This window comes from Xyrauchen texanus, chromosome 28 (genome assembly GCF_025860055.1).
Source record: "Xyrauchen texanus isolate HMW12.3.18 chromosome 28, RBS_HiC_50CHRs, whole genome shotgun sequence".
NCBI lineage: Eukaryota > Metazoa > Chordata > Actinopteri > Cypriniformes > Catostomidae > Xyrauchen > Xyrauchen texanus.
Genome location: NC_068303.1, coordinates 14978120 through 15000315, shown reverse-complemented (window position 1 = coordinate 15000315; position 22196 = coordinate 14978120). Strand labels below are relative to the sequence as shown.

General features: G+C 40.0%; 1 protein-coding gene across 1 annotated transcript in view; it reads right to left on the bottom strand.

Moving 5' to 3' along the window:
- Nucleotides 1–22196, bottom strand: part of LOC127622132 (syntaxin-binding protein 5-like) — a 124627-nt gene that overhangs the window by 56687 nt on the left and 45744 nt on the right. The window contains exons 4-5 of the mRNA XM_052096082.1: nucleotides 20229–20329; nucleotides 4261–4395 (exon numbers count right to left, since the gene is read on the bottom strand). Of these exons, the coding sequence (XP_051952042.1) occupies nucleotides 4261–4395; nucleotides 20229–20329 (236 nt within the window). The remainder of the gene's footprint in view (nucleotides 1–4260; nucleotides 4396–20228; nucleotides 20330–22196) is intronic.

Below are 22196 nucleotides of genomic sequence, written 5' to 3'. Positions count from 1 at the left end.
TTTAGACACATTTAACAATACAAGAAGACAAAAGTGTGCATATGTTTATGCGTGCTAACATATGCAACATTATGTTTGTATGCATTGTGTTGTATCCTATACAGTCAGTGTTCACAGAGTTGTTTCAGTTTCAGCCATTGCTTTAAATGTGTATTAAAAACCTTGAGTTCTGTCAATGTTTTAATTTCGGATGGTAAAGCGTTCCACAAACGTATGCCTCTTACTGAAAATGATGTCTGACCAAATGTTGTTCTACGTTTTGCGGCTATACAGTTTCCACTTATTGTGCCTCTAGTTCTTATTCCACTTTTTTGTTTCTCTAATAGTTGACAGAATATTTCTGGTGCAATGTTGTTCACACACTTAAAAATTAGTTTTAGAAATGAAAAATGTACAAAACTGTCAAAACTCAGTATATTATGCTTCCGTAGAATGATGCAATGATGCCATCTTACTGGTTTCTGGTCCATTACTTTTAGTGCCTGTTTATATAATGACCTAATGGGTGTAATTGTTGTTTGGTTGGCCTGACCCCAAACAGTTATGCAATACGATATGCAAAGACTAACCTGTGCCATAGTGTTGTGTACCCGGTCATGTCATCCCATTATGCCAACCCTTAATCCCCTGGCAGCCAACAGAGTGCCAACCTACATGCCCTCTTCCACCAACCAACCCAGAGCTTTTGACACCTGCAGCCATAAACTGCTTCTCTCAATGCCTGGAATCACTCCAACATCACCCACCACCATGTTATCAACCCTACGGCAGAATGACACGCCAGATTTCTCCCTCTCAACACACACACACACACACCATCTTGGTTAGCTGCTGTGGTGTAGATACTACTGTGAAATACATGAAAGGGAGTGTGTGTTTACAGCCTCCAAGGTTTACATACACAAAGACACACTTGAATGGTACTGGCACTGAATGGCAAAGGGTAGAGTGAGAGCTGTTCAGGGGAAGGGGGCATAAAGATAGAAAGGAGAGCAAATGCAAATTTTGTTTACAGTATCTTAAAATCTGAATGAATCTTGTCTATTGGTTTCTGCCTGGGAGATGGGACACAACATCCACATACGTCCGTCTAACATGTATACTGTACTATTAAAAAACAGCCCAGACAGGATACAAGAATGCATTGTGGATTAACACCACCTAAATCTACCTCAGACAGATTTACAAACTCGATTGCAAAATTTATTGCTATGTGTATGATAGTTCACAGATAGGCCTAAGTATTGTCATATCATGAAAATAATTAGATAACAATTAGATAAGTGTTTGACACCTGTAATTTTAACGTTTATTCTGGTGCAATGCATTACTCTTGAAACTTCCCTTATAATAGAACTGTCTATTACTGTTGACACCATTTTTGCTTGCTTTTACAAAATGAGGGACAACTCGAATTTAATGCCACAGATAAAGTAGATAGAGCTAATGTTAACTCTAAAAAAATAAATCAGCTCTTAGATGTCTAAAAGGGATGGTTCACCCAAAAATTTTAACTCAGCCATTGTTTACTCACCCCCGTGGTGTTATAACCCCACCTGACTTTCTATAAATTCTTTTAAATGTGTTCCTAGTGATGTCATACAATGGCAGTTTATGATGACCACCTCTTCAAAAGGACACAAAATTGTAATTCAGAAGTCTAATATATTATTTTATGAGATGCATACGATAAGGTTTGGTGTGAAACAAACTGAAATCAAAATGTATTATTTAGTAAAAATGTTACTATTTAAAAACCGTTATTCTCCTGTGCATGTTCATGAGTCTGCATACAAGCTTTAGAGCTCTTTGCACTAGAGCAATAGTAGTATGTGTGAGATGGGGCGTTCAAGTGAAAAATTTTGTTTCACTTCAACAAGACCACCAGTGATATTAACAACAGAAAACACAACATAGCTGCACACAAACCAGAGAACAGAACTTACAAACATGTCTGAAGAGTTTGTTGTGGAAGAATAAATGCATTTTAATGTCCAGCCTTATTTGTTTGAACTGGAGTCCACAATCACAAAGTGTGATGGAGGAGGCTAAATGTAGCTACCAGTACCAACGCTCCCTATATGCATATTACACAGTCTGCATATGGCACCAACTCCATAGGGAAGCACCATCCTACCTGAGGGGAGCACCAGAAACTACACCGGTTGCGCTTACTGACACTCATTATTCAAAGACCCGAAAGCAGTCACTGAATACAGACAATTGCCTCGCACCACGCATCGCATTTTGGACCAGTGCCAGTTCATTGCGGATAGGATTACTGTGCGTGACGGCAAATATAGAAACCTAGGGATCCACAAAATGTCCCATTGCTCGTCGCAACTGCTTAGGACAAAATACTCTAATAAACATAGAAAATATACATTTTATTGGGTGTCGTTTGGCATCTGAGTATAGGACACGGTGTGACTGTCCCTTCAGCCCCATCTCTCTGTTTGATGGAGGACTCCTCTTCAAAACAAATAAGTCTGGACATTGAAATGCATTTATTCTTACACTACAAACTCTTCAGACATGTTGTTATGTTGTGTTTTCTGTTGTTAATATTGCTGGTGGTCCTGTTGAAGCGAAAAACAAAATGGGTTTCTGCTTGAATGCCCCATCTCACGCGTGCTGCGTAACAACTGTTGCTCTGGTACAAAGAGCTCTAAAGCTTGCATGCAGACTCATGAACGTGCACAGGAGAATAACGGTCAGTGAACATTTTTACTAAATAATACATTCAATTTTGGTTTGTTTCGCACCAAACCTTATTGTATGCTTTCATAACAATCATGAGTCTCATAAAAGAATATATTAGACTTTTGAATTATACTTTTGTGCCCTTTTGAAGCTTGAAGAGGTGGTCAACATAAACTGCCATTGTATGACATCACTGATAAATTATTTTATTTTTTTTTCAATTTCTCCCTTTGTTTTAAGAAAATTAAGTAATTTGTTTTTTAACAACAAGTGTGAGTAAACAATGGCTGAATACATTTTTTGGGCTGAACTAATCCTTTAAATAGTATGTGTAAGAGAAAGAGGGAGAGAGTGGAGAAAATGTTCCGCTCAGTGACGTGAGATGAAAACCATACTGATTTGCCCCTTTAGTCAAGCACTACAGGTACAACAGCATAGCGGAGTGTTTCTTTCAACAATTCCCTTTCTGTCACAAGACACTAAATGTTTGCCTATGTGTGTGTGTGTGTGTGTGGGCAGGTTTAAGTGGTTTACAAGGACTTTTTTTAGGTTACAAACTGGTAATTACAAGGGTATCATGCTATAAATGTGGTTTATGAGTACATTTCTTGTATCCCCATAATTCAAATCGCTTAAAAAACATACTAAACAATGTTTTATTGAAAATGTAAAAAAGCCATACTGATTTGCCCCTTTAGTCATTCACTACAGGTACAACAGCATAGCGGAGTGTTTCTTTCAACAATTCCCTTTCTGTCACAAGACACTAAATGTTTGCCTATGTGTGTGTGTGTGTGTGTGTGTGGGCAGGTTTAAGTGGTTTACGAGGACTTTTTTTAGGTTACAAACTGGTAATTACAAGGGTATTATGCTATAAATGTGGTTTATGAGTACATTTCTTGTATCCCCATAATTCAAATCGCTTAAAAAACATACTAAACAATGTTTTATTGAAAATGTAAAACAGCAGAATGTTTTTGGTGAGTCCTCATAATGATAACTGCACCAACATATGTGTGTGTGTGTGTGTGTGAGTGTGTGTGTGCACGAGAGAGAGAGTGAGTGAGTGAGTGAGTGAGTGAGTGAGTGAGTGAGTGAGTGAGTGAGTGAGTGAGTGAGTACAAAAAGCAGCAGGCAAGACAGGACATCTGTCTAGCCCAACATTGATATGATGTGACACCTGTAAATGCATGTGTGTCTACATGTGTCAACACTGTCTGGGTCTCAAAGGCACTGCAGCCTTTTATACGGGTCAAGAAAGAAAACAAAACTGCTGACTAAATGTTTGAATTAATAATTGAAGAAATCAGGACATCTATGGAATACAGGAGAAAGACCAAAGGAGAGAAAATGAAGTGAGGCGAGAGAGAAAATGCCGATCAGTTATCAGTGACAATATAAAATGCCATTTGACTGAAATGATAGCTCAGTTACAAATAAATCATAACAAGGCTACAGGAACAATGACAGATGTGATGTGTGATAAATTGCAAATCAGTTGCAAGATTCCAGGTCTCAGAGATTACATTACACTTTAAAGGTGTGTGCAGCACTCACAGTTCAATGGCTTTGTTCCACATGATGGTATATCCTGAGAGGGTAAACGACTCCACATTCACAATGTGGACGTTTCCTCGTTCCGAGCCGATGTACAACCATTTGCTTTGGAAGGGCAGATGACAGAATGTTATCCTAAGAATGAGATATAAAGAGGAGTTGTTAATCTTAGTTCTCATTTTCAAAAACACAACCCATAATTAAGATAAAATACAAATAAGATCTCTTTAATATTTCAAAAATTTTCTCATACCAGCAATGAGATTACATTTAGAGACTTTTTCTTTAATTCTCAAAGTTGTCTGAGAAAAAGACCCTAGTAATCTCCTCTAAAGTTTCAGAGATTCACAAATTGTTCTCATATTGCAGAAGTCTTCAATAAAACCTTTTTAAATTACTCAAAGACCAAATAATTTGAGCTATGCAGTTAAAATTTTATCATTTTATAGCCCTAATAAAAAATTAAAAAATAAACAGTTTCCCAAACACTCCCCCATCCCCCATTGGTTTGACAAACATGTAGATCTACCCAAAATTCATTTTGTTTCTATGAGCGCATTTATTGTACATGCACAGCTATACGCTGACCACTATAAAAAATGTGCTTATTTAAATAAACCAGCTACATAAGAAACACGCTCTTACGTGAGATTTTAAATCATAGCATTATTCTCAGCTTTTGATGTGAGAATGTAAACAAGCATGTTCACACCACATGTTAACATTGCATGCAACATGAAACACGAAATCTGGGTAATGGGCAAAAATCCCTAATGGATGTGTGTCGATAGTCTTTTGCTTTAACCGTTTGGGTTTGCTTAAACCCTGAAAGGAAAACCGCTTAAAGTGTTTATATAACTTTGCACAATTCTACATTATACTACTGCTTATTAAGCATAATCAGTGTAAGAACATGCATGAAAACGAGTTGAATGCCATGCTAGATGAGATGCACAAGCAAACAGAAAAATATGTTTACATATGTTTACACTATGTTTACATTTAGGTGAAATCAATCTACAAATGGCTTTACATATTTTGTTGTCTATCCTCATTAAGCTTGGATAGAAAAAGTATTTTAACATAAATCAAATTACACACTTTGCCTTTAAATATACTGTAACGTAGCTAAGAACTTCATAAAGTCTCCAAGCTTCAAAAGCTATAGCGCTTGCAAAATGTAGTACATACAAAGTCTGGGTATTGACAATCACATGCTCCATCAATTAATTATTAACTTTTCTACCAGCCAAACATGTTTGCATGTAATTTATGTTATTTCTGAGTGCAAAACAAATGCTTAGTTTATCTGAGCTGTTAGAGTTCTGCTTACTCAACTCAAATGTACTTTGCAGTAAGTCCCAAAGGAACGAGAGTGCAGGAAGCTCTCAGTTACTGGAGTCAAAGGCTGGGATTTTGTTTAATCACCACTAAAACAGATATATTACTCAGATATATTAGTCTTGGGATAATCTAAAGAATTTCTCAGTCAAAGCTCACATGCTTCATGTAGAATATTGGAGCAAATGTAATACATTTAATAAACAAAAACCTTGTTTCTTTTTGTGCATGGCAGCTTGACCCTCACCTCTTTCACACTGCTTTCTCTCAGCAATATACAGACATACAAACACACACACCTGTGCCCAACATTTCACATCAGCACCTTGCAGCATCATAAATATATTCATGAGTGAAAGAGTGTTGAAATACCATGTACTGTATCACACTCAAGACACTTTTTCTCTTCAGATACGCGCGCACATGCACACACACACACACACACACACACCTGCACACACAAATCATCTTGAAGAAGACACTGATAGAAAGCAAAACATATTGAGTGTGACAGGGTGGAGGGCGGAGCCTGCACACCCGGTCCGTTATCAGGCTAATCAAGCCTCTGAGAGGGATAAAGGCTGACTGCGGACAGTGGTGCGAGAGAGAGAGATTGTTTATGGGCAGCTGACTGTTGTGTGTTGATGTTTGTCTTTTGGTTTATTTCTTCATTAAACTATTATTTATATTGTCAAGCCTGTTCTCGCCTCCTCCTTTCCATTGAACCCCTTTACACTGGTGCCGAAGACTCGGGAAGGAGGAGGGATATGCCGTAGTGGAGTTCTCACCGCTACCATCCACTCCAACGGAGCAGCCCCAGCCGCCTGGAATCGGAGGACAGCCGCCGACAGCGAGGGGAGAAGGGGCTCCTAACCGACCACCTGGAGCGGTCAGGGCGGCTGCCAGGGGTGGAGGAGACCCCTACCAGCCGCTGGTGTTCCATCCACCAGGACTGTCTTCGATAGCCCGGGGAGGCGTGGCTGTCGTCTGTTAGAAGGTGGAGGAGTGGCCGAGCACCAATCTACGGTATCAGAGAACCGGTGAGTACGTGTTTTTTTTTTTCCTCTCTCAATCCCACGCCTTTTCCCTCTCTTTTAAATTTTTCAGAGTTTTTAACACTGTTACAAGTAGTACCCCCAATTTTAATTACTTTTGTTTCCCCTGTTTTTGTTTACTTACTTTTCCCCCTGTCCCCTCCCAGATTCAGAAAGGCGGGGATGACCTGCCGGCAGACGGTGCTTAGGGCATGCCCTCCCAAAGGGAAAGGGGGGGGTAAGTCATGCGGGGGCTACCCGGCCTGAGAGAACAAGGGACGAATGTGACAGGGCGGACGGTGGGGCCGGGTCGTGATGCTGCACACTCGGTCCCTTATCAGGCTAATTAAGCCTCCGAGAGGGAGAAAGGCCAACTGCGGATGGTGGTGCAACAGAGAGAAAAAAACTTTATGGGCAGCTAACCGTCGTGTGTGTTTGTGTCTTTTCTTTAAGTTGTTTAAGTTCAAGTAAGACTTTTCTTATTTTATGATGCACTAATGAAAAAAAAAACATTCTCCATGGGCAAGACAAAAAAAAAAAAAGCTTTCAAAAGAATCCCATGCCATATGATTGTAATAACATACTATCATAATACTCTTAGCATTTCTGCTGTATCCACAGTACACTATAGAAATAGTAAGGGTGTAAAGCTCACAGAGAAGGCTCAGGACCCAAAAGCAGAGTAAAAATAAAGGGAATTTATTTTATACAAACAATAAACAAAAAAACAACATAACCTACACTGTAGGGGAAAAACACAAAGTAAAATTCAGGCTGAGGCAGAAAGCAGCGGTGAATAGGGCCAAGCAGGAATAAACAGGACTAGACCGACCAACAGACTGACAAGAATAATCAAACACATTGACAAACTAGCCCTGGACAACACACAAGAGGAGACTATAATCGGGAGAGAAATCAACAGGTTAACAAGACAGGGCAGGTGTGACTTATAAACGTATAATGGGCAAACAAGGAGGTGGGGTATGACGCAAGACAGCGAGGCATGCAGCGATACAGAAACAAAACAAAGCCACGTGCTCTCACAACACAAAAAAACACCCGAATGGCATGAGCACACATCTGCAAGACAATAAGGCAATATACGCACATGATGAACAAGATGACAGAATACGTAGCAAAGGCAAACACCTCGCGATGCACACAACATGCGACAAAAACAAGACAGGACACCTGTACAAGCCACACACAAACCCAAAATTTCAGACCGAAGTGACCGAACCTCAGCACAACTTGAAGACAGCTCAAGACCCAGGAGCACAACGTGAGTGCAACACGCATCCGTGGTCGCGAGAGTCAGACACAAAACATGGACCCCGAGTATCCAGATCCCAACACAGTCTGAAACTGAACAAGACAGGGAAGTCAGGATCCAGATACCGTGCTCCAGACATGAAATAAAAGACAGTTTGCAACCCGGGCGCACAGCGCAATGCAAGGTGCACCCATGTTCGTGAGAGACAGTCATAAACTACTGACGTGGGTGCATGCCGCCAAGATGACATAAGCACGATTCACCCATGACAATAACAGACAGAACATGGAGCATGTGATTGCAGATCCTGACAGAGACCATAACCAAACCAGACAGGAAGTCAGGATCCAGACACCATGCTCCAGACATGAAACATGACAGACCGAGGAGCGGCAGGGAATTCAACTGAAACCGTGCCCTCACACAAAGACATACAATGAAGCACAAGACAGACATGGGACGATGATGTCAGACAGAAACCCAGAGTGACAGGGCCGTGACATTATAAACAGAATAGTACTAACACAAAAAAGAAAACACAGTAGAGAGGGAGTTTAAGGAAAGGGGTGGCGTCCAGTGTCCTGAGAGGAGGCCGCAGGGCAGAGGTGGGGTCTGGAGGCCTGGGAGGAGGCCTCAGGGCAGAGGCGGGGGTCTGGTGGCCTGGGAGATAGCATCAGAGCAGAGCAGACAGAGTACTCATTGGCGGCCTCTGGACAAGGGTCAGAGGACTGGGTAGCAGCCGCTGGACAGGGGTCAAAGGACTGGACGGTGGCAACTGGACAGGGTTCAGGAGGGAGCGGCTCAGGGGGCAGAGCTGTGGAAGGCTTGGGCACTGGCTCGTTGACCGTGGCAGGCATGGGCCCTGGCTCATTGACCGTGGCAGACGTGAGCACTAGCAGAGACTGGGGAATGGCCTTCATGGCCGTGAGCACCGGCAGAGACTAGGGAATGGCCTCCCTTTCTGTGGGCACTGGCAGTGACAGGGGAACAGCCTCCATGGCTTTGAGCACTGGCAGTGACAGAGAAATTACCTCCGTGGTAGTGGAACTGGCAGTGACAGGGGAACGACCTCCATGATTGTGGGCACTGGCAGTGACAGGGAAACAGCCACAATGACTATGAGCATAGGCAATGACAGGGGAACGACCTCCATGGTCGTGGGCACCAGCAGTGACAGGAAAACAGCGTTCGTGACCATGAGCAAAGGCAGTGACAGGGGAATGACTTTCATGGTCGTGGGTACTGGCAGTGACAATAGCAGCAGGGGAACGGCCTCCATAGCCGCTGGCAGTGTCGGGGGAACAGCCTCCTTGACCATGGACGCTGCCAGGGAAACGGCCTCCGTGGCCGTGAGCACTGCCAGCGACTGGGAAATGGCCTTTTAGACTGTGAGCACTGGCAAATGCAACTGGGGAATGTCCTCTATGGCCGTGAGCACTGGCAAAGACTGGGGAATGGCCTCCATGGCCCTGAGCACCGGCAGAGACTAGGGAATGGCCTCCGTGGCCGTGGGCACTGGCAGCGACAGGGGAACAGCCTCCAGGGCTTTGAGCACAGGCAGTGACAGGGTAACAGCCTCCGTGGCTTTGAGCGCAGGTAGTGATTGAGAAATGTCCTCTGTGGTCATGGGCATTGGTAGTGACAGTAGTGACAGGGGAATGGCCTCTGTTGCTGCTGGAAGCAGCAGGAGAACGGCCTCCGTGAATGGGAATCCTAATGGATAGATCTCACCAGGTATTTTAGACCTTCTTGCTTTTTATAGATAACCCCCGATATAGCCAAGAATGATCACTTGTGTCTTCATCTCATGGTAAGTGTACATTATTTTAAACATATGTCAAAAGTACTATTCATTTATTTAAGTATAAAACTTATAGGTAGAGAAAATCGACTTTAAATGCACCTTTAAATCATGATACTTCACAAACACACACACACACACACACACACACACACACACACACACACACACACTCATCAATAAAGAAGTTTTTTCTGATACCTTGCAAAATTAGATATAGTAATTCTTAATTCATTATTTTAGTAAATAACACAGGTAAAATGTAATCCATCCTTATCTGTGTGTTTGCGCACATTTGTGTGTGTCTATGATCAGAGGCGGCGGCAGCTGATTTTGCCGGGGCTTCAGCCCCGAATGTTTTGAGTGTAGCCCCGAATGTATTTTGAAAAGTTGACTGACAAATATGAAACCGGACAATAGCCTATGTAAACCCCCGAAATCATAAGTTGCCTTATTTCATTGTGTTTTGGCTTTGCACATACTGCATACAGCCTGTAAAAATAGACATAGGCATAATCTAGCCTATAGAATAAGTTTCTTTGCTGTCGGTAGCCTATGGGCTAACTTACGTTACTTAGTCTAAAGATCATGTTGTATTCTCTAGCCTTGTGGTTAACGCATGCTCCGTGGTTCGAGTCCTGTTCAAAGCATAATTTTCTTTTTTATCAGGTGTTGTTTTCTCTAAGGATAACCAATAAGCATTAGCATAAAATGTATGTGTGACTTGTTTTGTGATATTAGTTTGTAGTAAATATACACTTTGAGGGTAGCAAAGATGTGCCAGAATCAGGCATGGAAACTGGTAACAATTAATCAGTCACTTTACTTTAGAGAAAGTTAAAAGTGAAACATTGTTTATCCCAATGCTCCTAATGAAAGTATTTTGACAGATGAACATGGAGAATTATATACCGTTCGATGCCATGTTGTGTCAATGAACTTAGACTAAAGTCATTCATGTATTGCTTTAACTTAGGATCTTATTCATAATTTTGACTATTTATGTCAAAAATATAAATTATTTATATTAAAAAAATTTTTTTACTTCACTTTACTCACTATAATATAACTCTTTTGTAATGACTTTATGTTAATATACATGAAAATTCAAGAATCATGATAGATATTAGGGCAATTCCACTGATCTGCTCTTCCCAATATATTTTCTTCAATGGTATTGGTCTACAATTTGACATATGTAGCACTTGATGAATTAGTTGTTTGAAGCTGATTTGCAATAAGTTATGTGCTGTATCTGTTCTTTTGCATCACAGATGATTCAGGGAGGAGAGAGGATGAGTTAATCGAGGATAGTACTAGAGTGGAAGATTTAGGAACTGTAGAAACAGGCCCAGCCAGAGCAAAACTCAAAGAATACCCTCTCACCAGCTTTGGACTACAGGGAAGTGGTTGCTAGTGTGAAAATAAAATGGTTTGGGCTAAGCCCCGGATGTCCTTCAATGCTGGAAACGCCTCTGTCTATGATCACGTAAAGACAATAAAGACATCTGCACGGTTACATCAGCACGTCATTTCAAGGATGACTAGGCAAAATTTCTCTGCCATGTCATAACATACATTATGTACACAAACAAACTCACATACACACACATAAAGGTTTGTTGTTCTATCATTATGGGGATTTTCCATTGACTACTATTTTTTTTTCATACTAAACTAATTATATTTTGTATTTCCTAACCCTTCACCCTACCCCTAGACCTAAACCTAACCCTCACAAAAAGTGTGGGGGCTGTTGGTTGGCACAATGTAGTGCACCTGCACCATGCACCTGCACACACACACACACACACATAGGAAATACAATCATTGCTTCTCACCCCCTTGTCATGTAGTTTTTTGTGTGTGAGTGTGTGTGTGTGTGTGTGTGTGTAGTAGAAAATACACAAGAAATTTCACAAATATCAGTAGTCCTCCATGTGTTGTAGTGAGGCATATGTTTGTGTTCAGATGGCTTCTGTAACCGTGTGATAATGAGCTCAATGAATGTATTAGCACGACAGACGGATGCCCTGCACTCCTGACATTTGGCTTGCTCTTTACTGAGCACTTCAAAACCTGCAGGGACACACACATACACAACCAAAACATCCTTTAAAACTGCCCACCTCTCTGATCATTTGTCATGTTAGGGTATCAGTACAGTGGAAAGAAGTATTTTGTCAAGTCAGTTCATCTCTAAAACAATTTGAAAGTTTGAAATGTTGACTTTATCGACTTTGGTTCATATGGGAGAATTCAATTCTGAAGAATTGTGGCACTGGGTTCACTGAACAAAAACAAGAAGATTAAAATCAATTGACAAAATGTTGCTTGAGGCAAGTCAGCCGTATAAGCCACACATTTGACCAGCTGCACACAAGAATCGGAAACAGCTACAGTATGACATGGAAGAAAGAATCTGCTTTAAATTCGCTCCAATTCATTTAATTCTGTAAACACTTTACAGGGGCAAATGTGCAGTTTAAATTTTGTTTTTTTATTATTATTATTATTTGTCAGACTATTTGCAACAGGTATAATGTCTTAAAGAGATTAAAAAATTATAATTCTGTCATCATTTGATTTTTACCCTTATGTTGTTCCAAACCTGTATGAAATTCTTTCTTCTGTGGAGCACAAAAGGAGATGTTAGGCAGAATGACCTTATAATGGGCCTCATTCATAAAACATTTGTAAATATATGAGTAAATTCTGTGTAATCTGTGTATGAAATGGACGTTCCCCAAAACTTTCAGCTGGATTCACAAACGCTTCATACTCCCCTGATTTCTTAGTAAAACGTGTGTAAATTAGGGAATCCAAAACATTTGTAAAGAGGGCATGTGTGCACGTTCATTCACAATTATCATTATCCATGCCAATGAAACATATAAGGAAGGTACCAGACTCGCTAGTAAATGCTTTTATCATCTATGCGGAAAAGTAATTAAATTGTTTTTATGAGTTTTCACATCGTACATTTTTTATGTAAAAAACACAATAGCATCTCAAAGAAAGTGAGGACTTACTGTCTTTGCCATCATTTGATGCAAAAAAAATAGTTTGATATGAGTCTAAACAAATTTTAGTTCAAGCCGGCAGGAGAATGTCCACCATCATTAACCTTCTCTGGTTCAGTTCACAGCGCATCATCAGCATAATTTGTGAAACTTCTAGGAAAATCATGATGGTAAATGTGACATACAGTACTTTCAACAGGAAGAATCTTCAGAGAATCTAATAGAATGCCTAAAGAAAATCTTTTACCAAAACGTTTTAAAGGGCACCTATTATGGAATTTTGAAAATTACCTTTCATGTAGTGTGTAACATAGATTTAAGTGAACAAAAACATCCTGCAAAGTTTTATATATGAAAGTTCCCCGTAAAAAAGTTATTGTCTCTCAAAAGTAGGAGTCGACTCTGAGTCAATGTAATGAATCGTTTTTCCAACGAGTCATTTTCCTTTTCGCTGTGACGTCAAGACGAAAAATTATCAAATTGGCCGCGCCCACTCATTGCACGCGCAGACACCAGGGAAAACTTGAAAACATCATGTCGACAACAAGACGCTGTGTTCTGAAGTGCATATCAAAAGCAACCTTTTTTTCACTGCCCAGGGACGAGCATGTGAAGAATCAGTGGCTAGAGTTTATATTTACGACTATACCACACAAGTATAGCCCGAACCTTGTGCTGAGTTCGCGCCATTTTAATGACGATTGCTTTACGAACATGAATGCTTTCAAGTGTGGATTTGCGAGCCGGTTGACACTGAAGGAAGGTTCAGTACCAAGTTTATTTGGATCAGCTTCCTCCTCCGAATCACAACCTGTAAATATTATTAATAATTGTTGCTTTTATGTGTTTTTTTAGCATGCTTAATAAGTATTTGTGTGTGTTGTGTACGTTACGCTCAGCGGAGCTTCTAGGTCTCCAATGTCAATTGTTTTGAAATATGTGAAATGTTTGTCAATGTTATTGGAGTTGTCATAAAGAATAGAGCAATAACTTGTAGTAATGCAGTGCTTTATCAATATGTTTATGCGTTGGGCTAACGCAAACAATAACTGATTGGGTGTTTACCACCGAACTTTGGGCTATGATCGCTAACATAATTCAACTCAAATTCCTTCTCTGATTTTGATTTTTTTACTACAAAGCGGTGATGGGCGTATCGTTTCCGACAAACTCTGCACAGAATATACCAATCACAACTGACTGGGTCATCTGACCAATCACCTCAGATTAGCGTCACGCAAAGGAGGGGTTTGGAAAAATGAGTCGTTGAACGAATCATTTGGGAGTCGGTGAGCAAATCAGGTAAACATAAATGCATATTATAAGACAACAAAAGTGTTTTTTGTCATTGCATGCATGTAAAACTGTTGTTGGGGACTCCCAAAACAATATTAGGAACATTTTAAATGCCATAATAGGTGCCCTTTAAGATATTTCTATTTTTCCCTGTTGTACTGTGTACGCACATGCCCATGATGTGTTTATTTATGGATTTAACAGCATTAGCATTGACCATACGTTATTAATGTTACACATTTACATTATAATTTTTTCATTACTTATTTAATTTCACTTCTCTCAAAACGTAGTCATGACCGTTTGTCTGAAAGAACATAACACATTCAGATGACTTACGCACGATTTACACATGGTTGTAAAAATAATCTTTTGTGTTCCATGTAAGAAAGAAAGTCATATGGGTTTGGAACAACATGAGTGACAGTAAATGATGACAAAACTTTCATAGGTAAACTATCCTTTTATGTGAAGCAAAAGCAATTTAAAAGCATTTTAGTCATGCTGTAATAGCATCTCTCTGCTTTCTCCAGAATTAATCTAGAGAACATTTTTAAGGGGTACTTTTGACGTCTAGTCAGACTAGGGCGTTCTTTAACAGGCTGTTCCTCTCTCATCCTTCTCTGGTTGTTGTAACATATTCAGACAGCTTCCTGTCAGAATGTCAGCCCATGTGATGGTCATGGCATCTTGACAGTATAGGTTGAACTATGTTCCTTTCAAAAAACATTTACCAAGAAAAACATGCTTTAAAAACACAGAAAGTGTTTGTGGGTTGATGCTTGATCCTAATAAAGGTGATTACTTTATAGATAATGGTTGTATACAGTATTCTGGCTTTTATTTATTCATGTAGCAAAGGCATATAAACAAAGCAACCTAGAATTAAGCAATATCACAAATGCAGTCAAGCTGATATTCAGTTCAACATCATAATTGTGAATGTGATAGTACTTTTAAACAACAGTTTTATAAACAAGAAGTTAATATAGATTATACAACTGTTTGTTTTGGTCCTCGAATGTGATCGGACGAGAGCTGTTCCAAGAGTGCTGATAGTACACCATGACCACTAGGAAGCTTTGTATCACTCCGCTTGTGTTGGTGGTGTTCCACACATGTAAGAGCAGTTAGATGTGTTAATTTTCATTCATCTCTGTGACATTAAAGATTTGAGCCAGCAGGTGATGACAAAAGAGCGTCTTATGTGCTATGAGTTGAGCTGACGATGACAAATTGTTTCAGTCAGTGCACATATTTCTTTGAAGTCATCTGGAATTGTATTGTGGTGGACCAACGACTGGCTGACGACCTGAATGTGTTCTACTGCAGATCTGAAAGGCCCAAACTCACACCCCACACCCACTCTGACCTTCACTTCACACAAACATTAACACCTCCTGCAACCCCCCTCCTGCTACTCAACCTGCACTCAAGATCTGTGAAGATGATGTGTGCCGTGTCTTTCAGAAGCAAAAGAGGTGGAAGGCTTCAGACCCAGATGACGTCTCACCAGCGTACCTTTGATCCTGTGCTAACTAACTGGGCCCCATCTTCACACAGATCTTCAATAGATCACTGGAGCAGTGTGAAGTCCCATGCTGCTTCAAATGCTCAATTATTATCCCTGTCCCCAAGAAAACAAAAATCACAGGACTTAATGACTACAGACCTGTCGCCCTGAGGGACTGGTTTGGCCCACCTGAAGGACATCACTGCACACTTTCTAGATCCCCTTCAATTTCCTTAGCGTGCAAACAGGTCTGTGGATGATGCAGTCAATATGGGCTTGCATCATATGCTACAACATCTGGACAGACCGGGGACATATGCAAAGGTCCTTTTTGTGGACTTCAGCTCGGCTTTCAACAAAATCATCACAGCTATTCTCCGGACTATGTTAAACCAACTCCCTGTTCCCATGTCTACCTGTCAGTGGATTACCAGCTTTCTGAAGGACAGGCAGCAGCTTGTGAGACAGGGGAAATTCACTTCCAGCACCTGTATAATCAGCACTGGTGCCCCCCAGGGATGTGTGCTCTCCCCACTACTCTTCTCCTTCTACACCAATGACTGCACCATCAAGGACCCCTCTGTCAAGCTCCTGAAGTTTGCAGATGACACCGCTGCATACAGAAAGGAGGTTGAACGACTGGCTCACTGGTGCAATCATAACAACCTGGAGCTTAACACACTCAAAACGGTGGAGATGATTGTGGACTTTAGGAGGAACACCCCAACATTGTCCCCCCTCACCATTCTAAACAGCACTGTGGCAGCAGTGGAGTCATTCAGGTTCCTAGGCACTACTATCTCATAGGACCTGAAGTGGGAGACACACATTGACTCCATTGTGAAAAAGGCCCAGCAGAGGAAGCTCTTCACCAGCTGAGGAAGTTCAACCTGCCACAGGCGCTGTTGATATAGTTCTACTCAGCAGTCATTGAGTCTGTCCTCTGCACTTCAATAACTGTCTGGTTTGGTGCAGCTACGAAATCAGACATCAGAAGACTACAGAGGACAGTTCGGACTGCTGAGAGGATTATTGGTTGCCCCCCCTTCAAGAACTATACACTTCCAGATTGAGGAAAAAGGCTGTAAAAATCACTCTGGATCCCACTCACCCAGCCCACTACCTTTTTGAACTGTTGCCTTCTGGTCGGCGCTTCAGAGCTCTGAGCACCAGAACCATCAGGCACAGGAACAGTTTTTTTTCCCTCAGGCTATTCATCTCATAAACATAAAAACTAACACCTTCAGCATTACTGCTGATCACAGCAGATCTCAAGAAATATACAAGAATGTATTCCATGTTTTCTCTCCAACAACAAAACACTTGAACATAAGTGAAATACTCTTAGTATAATTCTAATACTCTTAGGCTGAGGAATAGAGTTAAATTTACAGCTGCAGCATTACTGTTTATCACTGCAAGGTTATCACATGCTCAGTCTCTCTCTCTCTCTCTCTCTCTCTCTCTCTCTCCTCATACACACACAAATTTCTTTGATTCTCCAATAACTTGCTAGAAACATCTCAAGCTGTCATTACTACTGTAGTTCTAAAGTGTGGTTTTTAGTAAATGAGGCTTGGCTACATCTTTTGAACTTGCAACAGCATATCCTGTGATATAAGAAAGTAGTTCCACACACAATAGGGTTTTTTCTCCAGTCCAGTTTGTTCCAACTTGTATATTTACTTGTCAATTGAAATGTTGTATAAAAGCAATATCTCAGTCGAAATTGTGATGTATTTTCTATCTATTAGCACAGCTGTGATTCAGTCATAGGTACGAGGCCACAAACAGCACTTCTGCTTGTGTGATATTGCCAGAGGTGGGTAGTAACAAGCTACATTTACTCTGTTACATTTACTTGAGTAATTTTTTTGGGGGGAAAAATACTTTTAAGAGTATGTTTTATGGGTACTTTTTACTCTTAAATAAATTTCTGATGACATTTGTTTTGTCATTAAGAGCAAATGTTTTGCCCTGTCTATCGTGATTGTAAGCATTTCTGCACGTGCAAGGTTGGCGAGTGAACAGCCTTTGACAGATGTGGGCGGCTTTGTCTTATGGACAACATGCTTCCAAACAAAAGCAAAGGTGCAATTTGCCCTTAGTGTAAATAACTAATTAACTAAATTCTTTCAACAATGACAATGCTGGATCGTCACCGAACTACTGTAAATTCACGCAGGATGTAAAAAGCTGTCAAATAAAGACAGAAGTCATGAATAAAGCATAATCTTGCTTCATTGTATAATGTTTTTTTTTTTTTTTTTTTTACATATTCATTTTTTCACTTTTCTCCCAATTTGGAATGCCCAATTCCCACTACTTACTAGGTTCTCATGGTGGTGCAGTTACTCACCTCAATCTGGGTGGCTGTGGACAAGTCTCAGTTGCCTCCTTTTCTGAGACATTCAATCTGCACATCTTATCACATGGCTCGTTGTGCATGATACCGTGGAGACTCACAGTATGTGGACTCTCATGCTACTCTCTAGCATTCTATCTAACATCTCCTTACAGCAATAATTTTTCCAAAGTTGAAAATTCTCACATCATATACTCACCCTCATACCATCCCAGATGTTTGTTTTTTTCTTCTGCTGAACACAAAGATTTTTAGAAGAATATCTCAGTTCTGTTAGTATATACTAGAATACAAGTGAATGGGTACCAACATTTTGAAGCTCAGAAAGCACATAAAGGAAGCAATAAAGTCAATCTATGTCTAAGGGATATGATAAGTGTGGGTGAGAAACAGCTCAATATTTAAATCCTTTTTTACAATAAATCTCCACTTTCACATTCTTCTTGTGTTTTTGATGATTCAATTATTTGTGCTTATTTGTGCTTAGAGTGCCTCTATGTGCTTTTTGGAGCTTCAAAGTTCAAACCATTCAAGTTTTTTGGTGAACTATCCCTTTAATTTCATGCAGAGAAAGAATAAAGAAGTAATATGGGTTTGGAACATCAATGTGGTGAATGATGACAATTTCCATTATACATTTTTTTTGTTTTTGGGATTTTCTACCCACCTCTGAATATTGCTTTAGTAAGTTACATTTTAGACACAATATGGCAAGTTATTTTGTAAATTTTTGCTCCACTAATGGAAATAGTTCAAATTGAAAACATAACAGGACTAACCGTTGTGTGATGCCAAGTAAAACACAGGCTGACGGCTTGTCTTGAACACCATGAACACAGACAAGAGAAGTGATATGCAATATATCAGCTCTCTTGGAACACCACTTGGCCAGTTAAACTTACAAACTGGAACTAAATGTTGCATAAATGAGAACAATACAAGCAGAACAATTAATGCACAGTAAAGAATAATACAAGTACTGTAGTTCAACCACTAGAATAGTACATCCTTGATGTTTGTGATCTTTAATAAGTAGCTGAATTTTAATAACATTACAAAAAGACTTCATTGGCACTCAGGGGCTTTAGCTGTCCCATTGCTTTTTGGGGGTCAAGTCAAATCATGGAGGGAGACACTTTAAAAATGTCAGGCACACACACACACACACACACATTAGTGACCATACATATGACCCCTGCCTTTTGATTCTGAGCACACAAAAAAACAAGAACTTGTTCAACCCTTAAAGCTGCTGTTGGCTAGTTGTCACTCTCATCAACAGAAGCAGTGCAGATTATAAGTGATGGGCTGGTTCAAATCAGAAAGTTAAAACGTTCCTGCACTGATCTAAAGCTATGAGTGTGATTGAAGATCTCAAACGTGCTTCAATTCTTGCCACAGTGCTACAATGCTGATTTAAGTATTCTTAGTCTGAACACATCTCTTTTGAGGATCCCATTTTTAATAATTACCACCTTTTTTTACACTTTTAAAGTGGACATATTGCAGAACACAGGTACTATGTACACATGCCATACATTTCAGAACTCACTGTTTCCAATGAAAAACGTATGTTGTCACAGTCTCCATTTCAAAAGTCATTTTGGATGAAAGTGTCATCCAAATATATATAAATATATATAATACATATATATATAAATGTCAAGGCTCCACAATGAGGATGGCCCAGCCCTGTATTTGGTCATTCAACCATAATTTGCGTATTCGGCCAGTGCTACATTTATGCCGTCAATTCAGTTTGCATTCAGAGCAAACAACAGCCAGAGCAAGCAGACACAAAAGAGTGAGGGGGTGTACACAACAGACAAGTCCTTGTGTTCAAACAGATAGACTGGGCCCAAAAGAACAAACTAGAACTAGAAAGTTTTTTAACTTGACATGTGCAAAATACTAAGGAGATGTACACACAGGGGACGTTCACAAGCCCAAAAGAACACAGTGGTCTTTAGATTACTTTTGTTTACTTGACACAAACTTTAAAGAGCAGACTTTAAAACGATCACGGTGTTTGCAAACATTGTGACTCAACATGTTGAATGCATCCCTTTACAAGCAACAGATAAATGACTGGTGTGTTCTGGGCTGCACCTGGGTACCAATAGTGAGAGAGAAAGAGGAAGTCAACTGGAAAGATAAGAGAGTGAGAGAAACAGTGGTATCAGCTGTGGCTGTGTGCCCACAGACCCAAGACCAACTCTGATCTGCCACACACACACAAGGTCATGTTTTGCTTACACTGATGAGTTGCCTACATGCACACACAAGCTCAGAACAAGTGTAGATTAAGTGACCATGGCTGACCTCTCCTTGTTGAACTTGAGTGAGTGCAGCACAGCTGGTCTCTTCTGTCGTAAATTCCATAGGTGAACACTGTCATCAGCCAAAGCACTAACCAGCGCCCCCTACAACACAGAAATAAAGATAAACTGCATTTAGACATAATATTAAGATAATATTTAGGTGATCTGATCATAATTGGACAGCACTAAATACAGGATCTAAAAAATGTTTGTGATCCAAATCACTCAAACCACATTACCATAGGTATTCATTGTGCATTTCGAACGCATGTGACCACATCGCATCTGTAGTGCAAACACTAATCCAAACAAAAGTGAAGGGCTCCCTACATTTTAAACTTTACCAGTTATGCATGGCTTTTAAAGAAAATAGAAAAATGCCTACATGTACAATACTTGCACAAAAATTCTTAAGTATGCCTGACATACACATAAAATGACAAAAATTAAGTTATTAAAATTCAAGTATATTTGAAAGAAAGGGTGCATGATTTTCCCCCATTTACGCTTTATCAACACACATTAAACCAGTGTTATGTGTGTGTTTTATCATTTGGAACAGATATCAATACAAGGTTTAAACAGGCCTAGAGAGAAAAAGTTATAGACATGCACACAAATAACATACTCCAGCACAGATAACCGATAGATTCTGCAGCATTTCTGTAGGATGGGAAGATTATAGATACAGTGGTGGGTGGTAGATTTATACTGTATATATGTGCGTGTGAGAGACAGAACTGAGTGGAAAAATAAATCAAAAGAGATACAGTGTGGGTGGGACAGACAGAGGGAAGGAGGAGGAATGCTAGCACAAAATACCTCCTTTGCATCTAGGAACTGGCAGATTCAGCCCAAGCATACACAGACACTGCCTTTCCTGGTAATAGAGGCTGAATATAAAACAGACAGTGTCTGTGCTTTCTCCCAGGTGTGTACAGGCTCTGTTTGGTGTGCTGAGTCACACATAAACACATACACATCTATCTGTACTGACAGTAAATCAGACACATGAACAAGCCCTAATGAATGTGTGGGGGAACTCAAAATAACGTCTCAGCTTTCATGAAAAGCTGAAGAAACCATGACATAACAATCTAGTATACTGCAATCTATCACACAATCATACTGCAAACAATTCTATCCTTAATCATTATCTTAAAGTGATAGTTCACCCAAAAATAAACATTTTCTCACCCTCATGCCTTACCAGATGACCACAAACAAAGATTTTTAGAAGAATATTTCAGCTCTGTACAGAAAGAAAGTCATACACATCTGGCATAGCATGAGGGGGAGAATTTTCATGTTAGGTTGAACTATCCAATGCATCTTTACTGTACACAGCTGAGAGAAGGCTGCTCTGAGTAAGCTCTTTACCTCCACCAAATTCTGTGTAAAGACACAATGCCTCACAAAAGGCATATTAAAAAGCCACCTCTGGCCTACTTCAGACCCTAGTACCAAAGAAAAAATGCAGCATAAGTGCAAACTAAAACTGTGTCATTGCCATTGTGACAGGGTATATATTTGTATAATGTATCATTTATATTTGCTTCTAACATTTTTTTTCTCTCCATTTTTTTACTTAAAAAACCTCAGTACATTTATTTTATTTCTTACTTTATAAAAGCCATTTTTGAAGTGTGCACAGCTAGAATTTGCTGACTTTAATTTTGTGTTAAGTGTTCTAATGTGCTACCCCAACCAAATCAAACAATGTTAAAAACAAGCATTTAAAATAAATTCAAGAAGAAACTCTTCTCTAAATAGCCAAAGTTTCTAGTGCATGCAGATTGTACTAATCGTCTTGACACTAAGAAGTGCGATCAACAAGACAGCTTAGTGTAAGAGATTCCTGTGGTCTTGGCTATTTGCAACACTCTAGGGAGGAAATGGTAATATCAGTTTTCTCTGTAGGGTCCCTCCAGGGCCACTTTGGAGGACAAGAGGGTTTATGGCAGCAAAG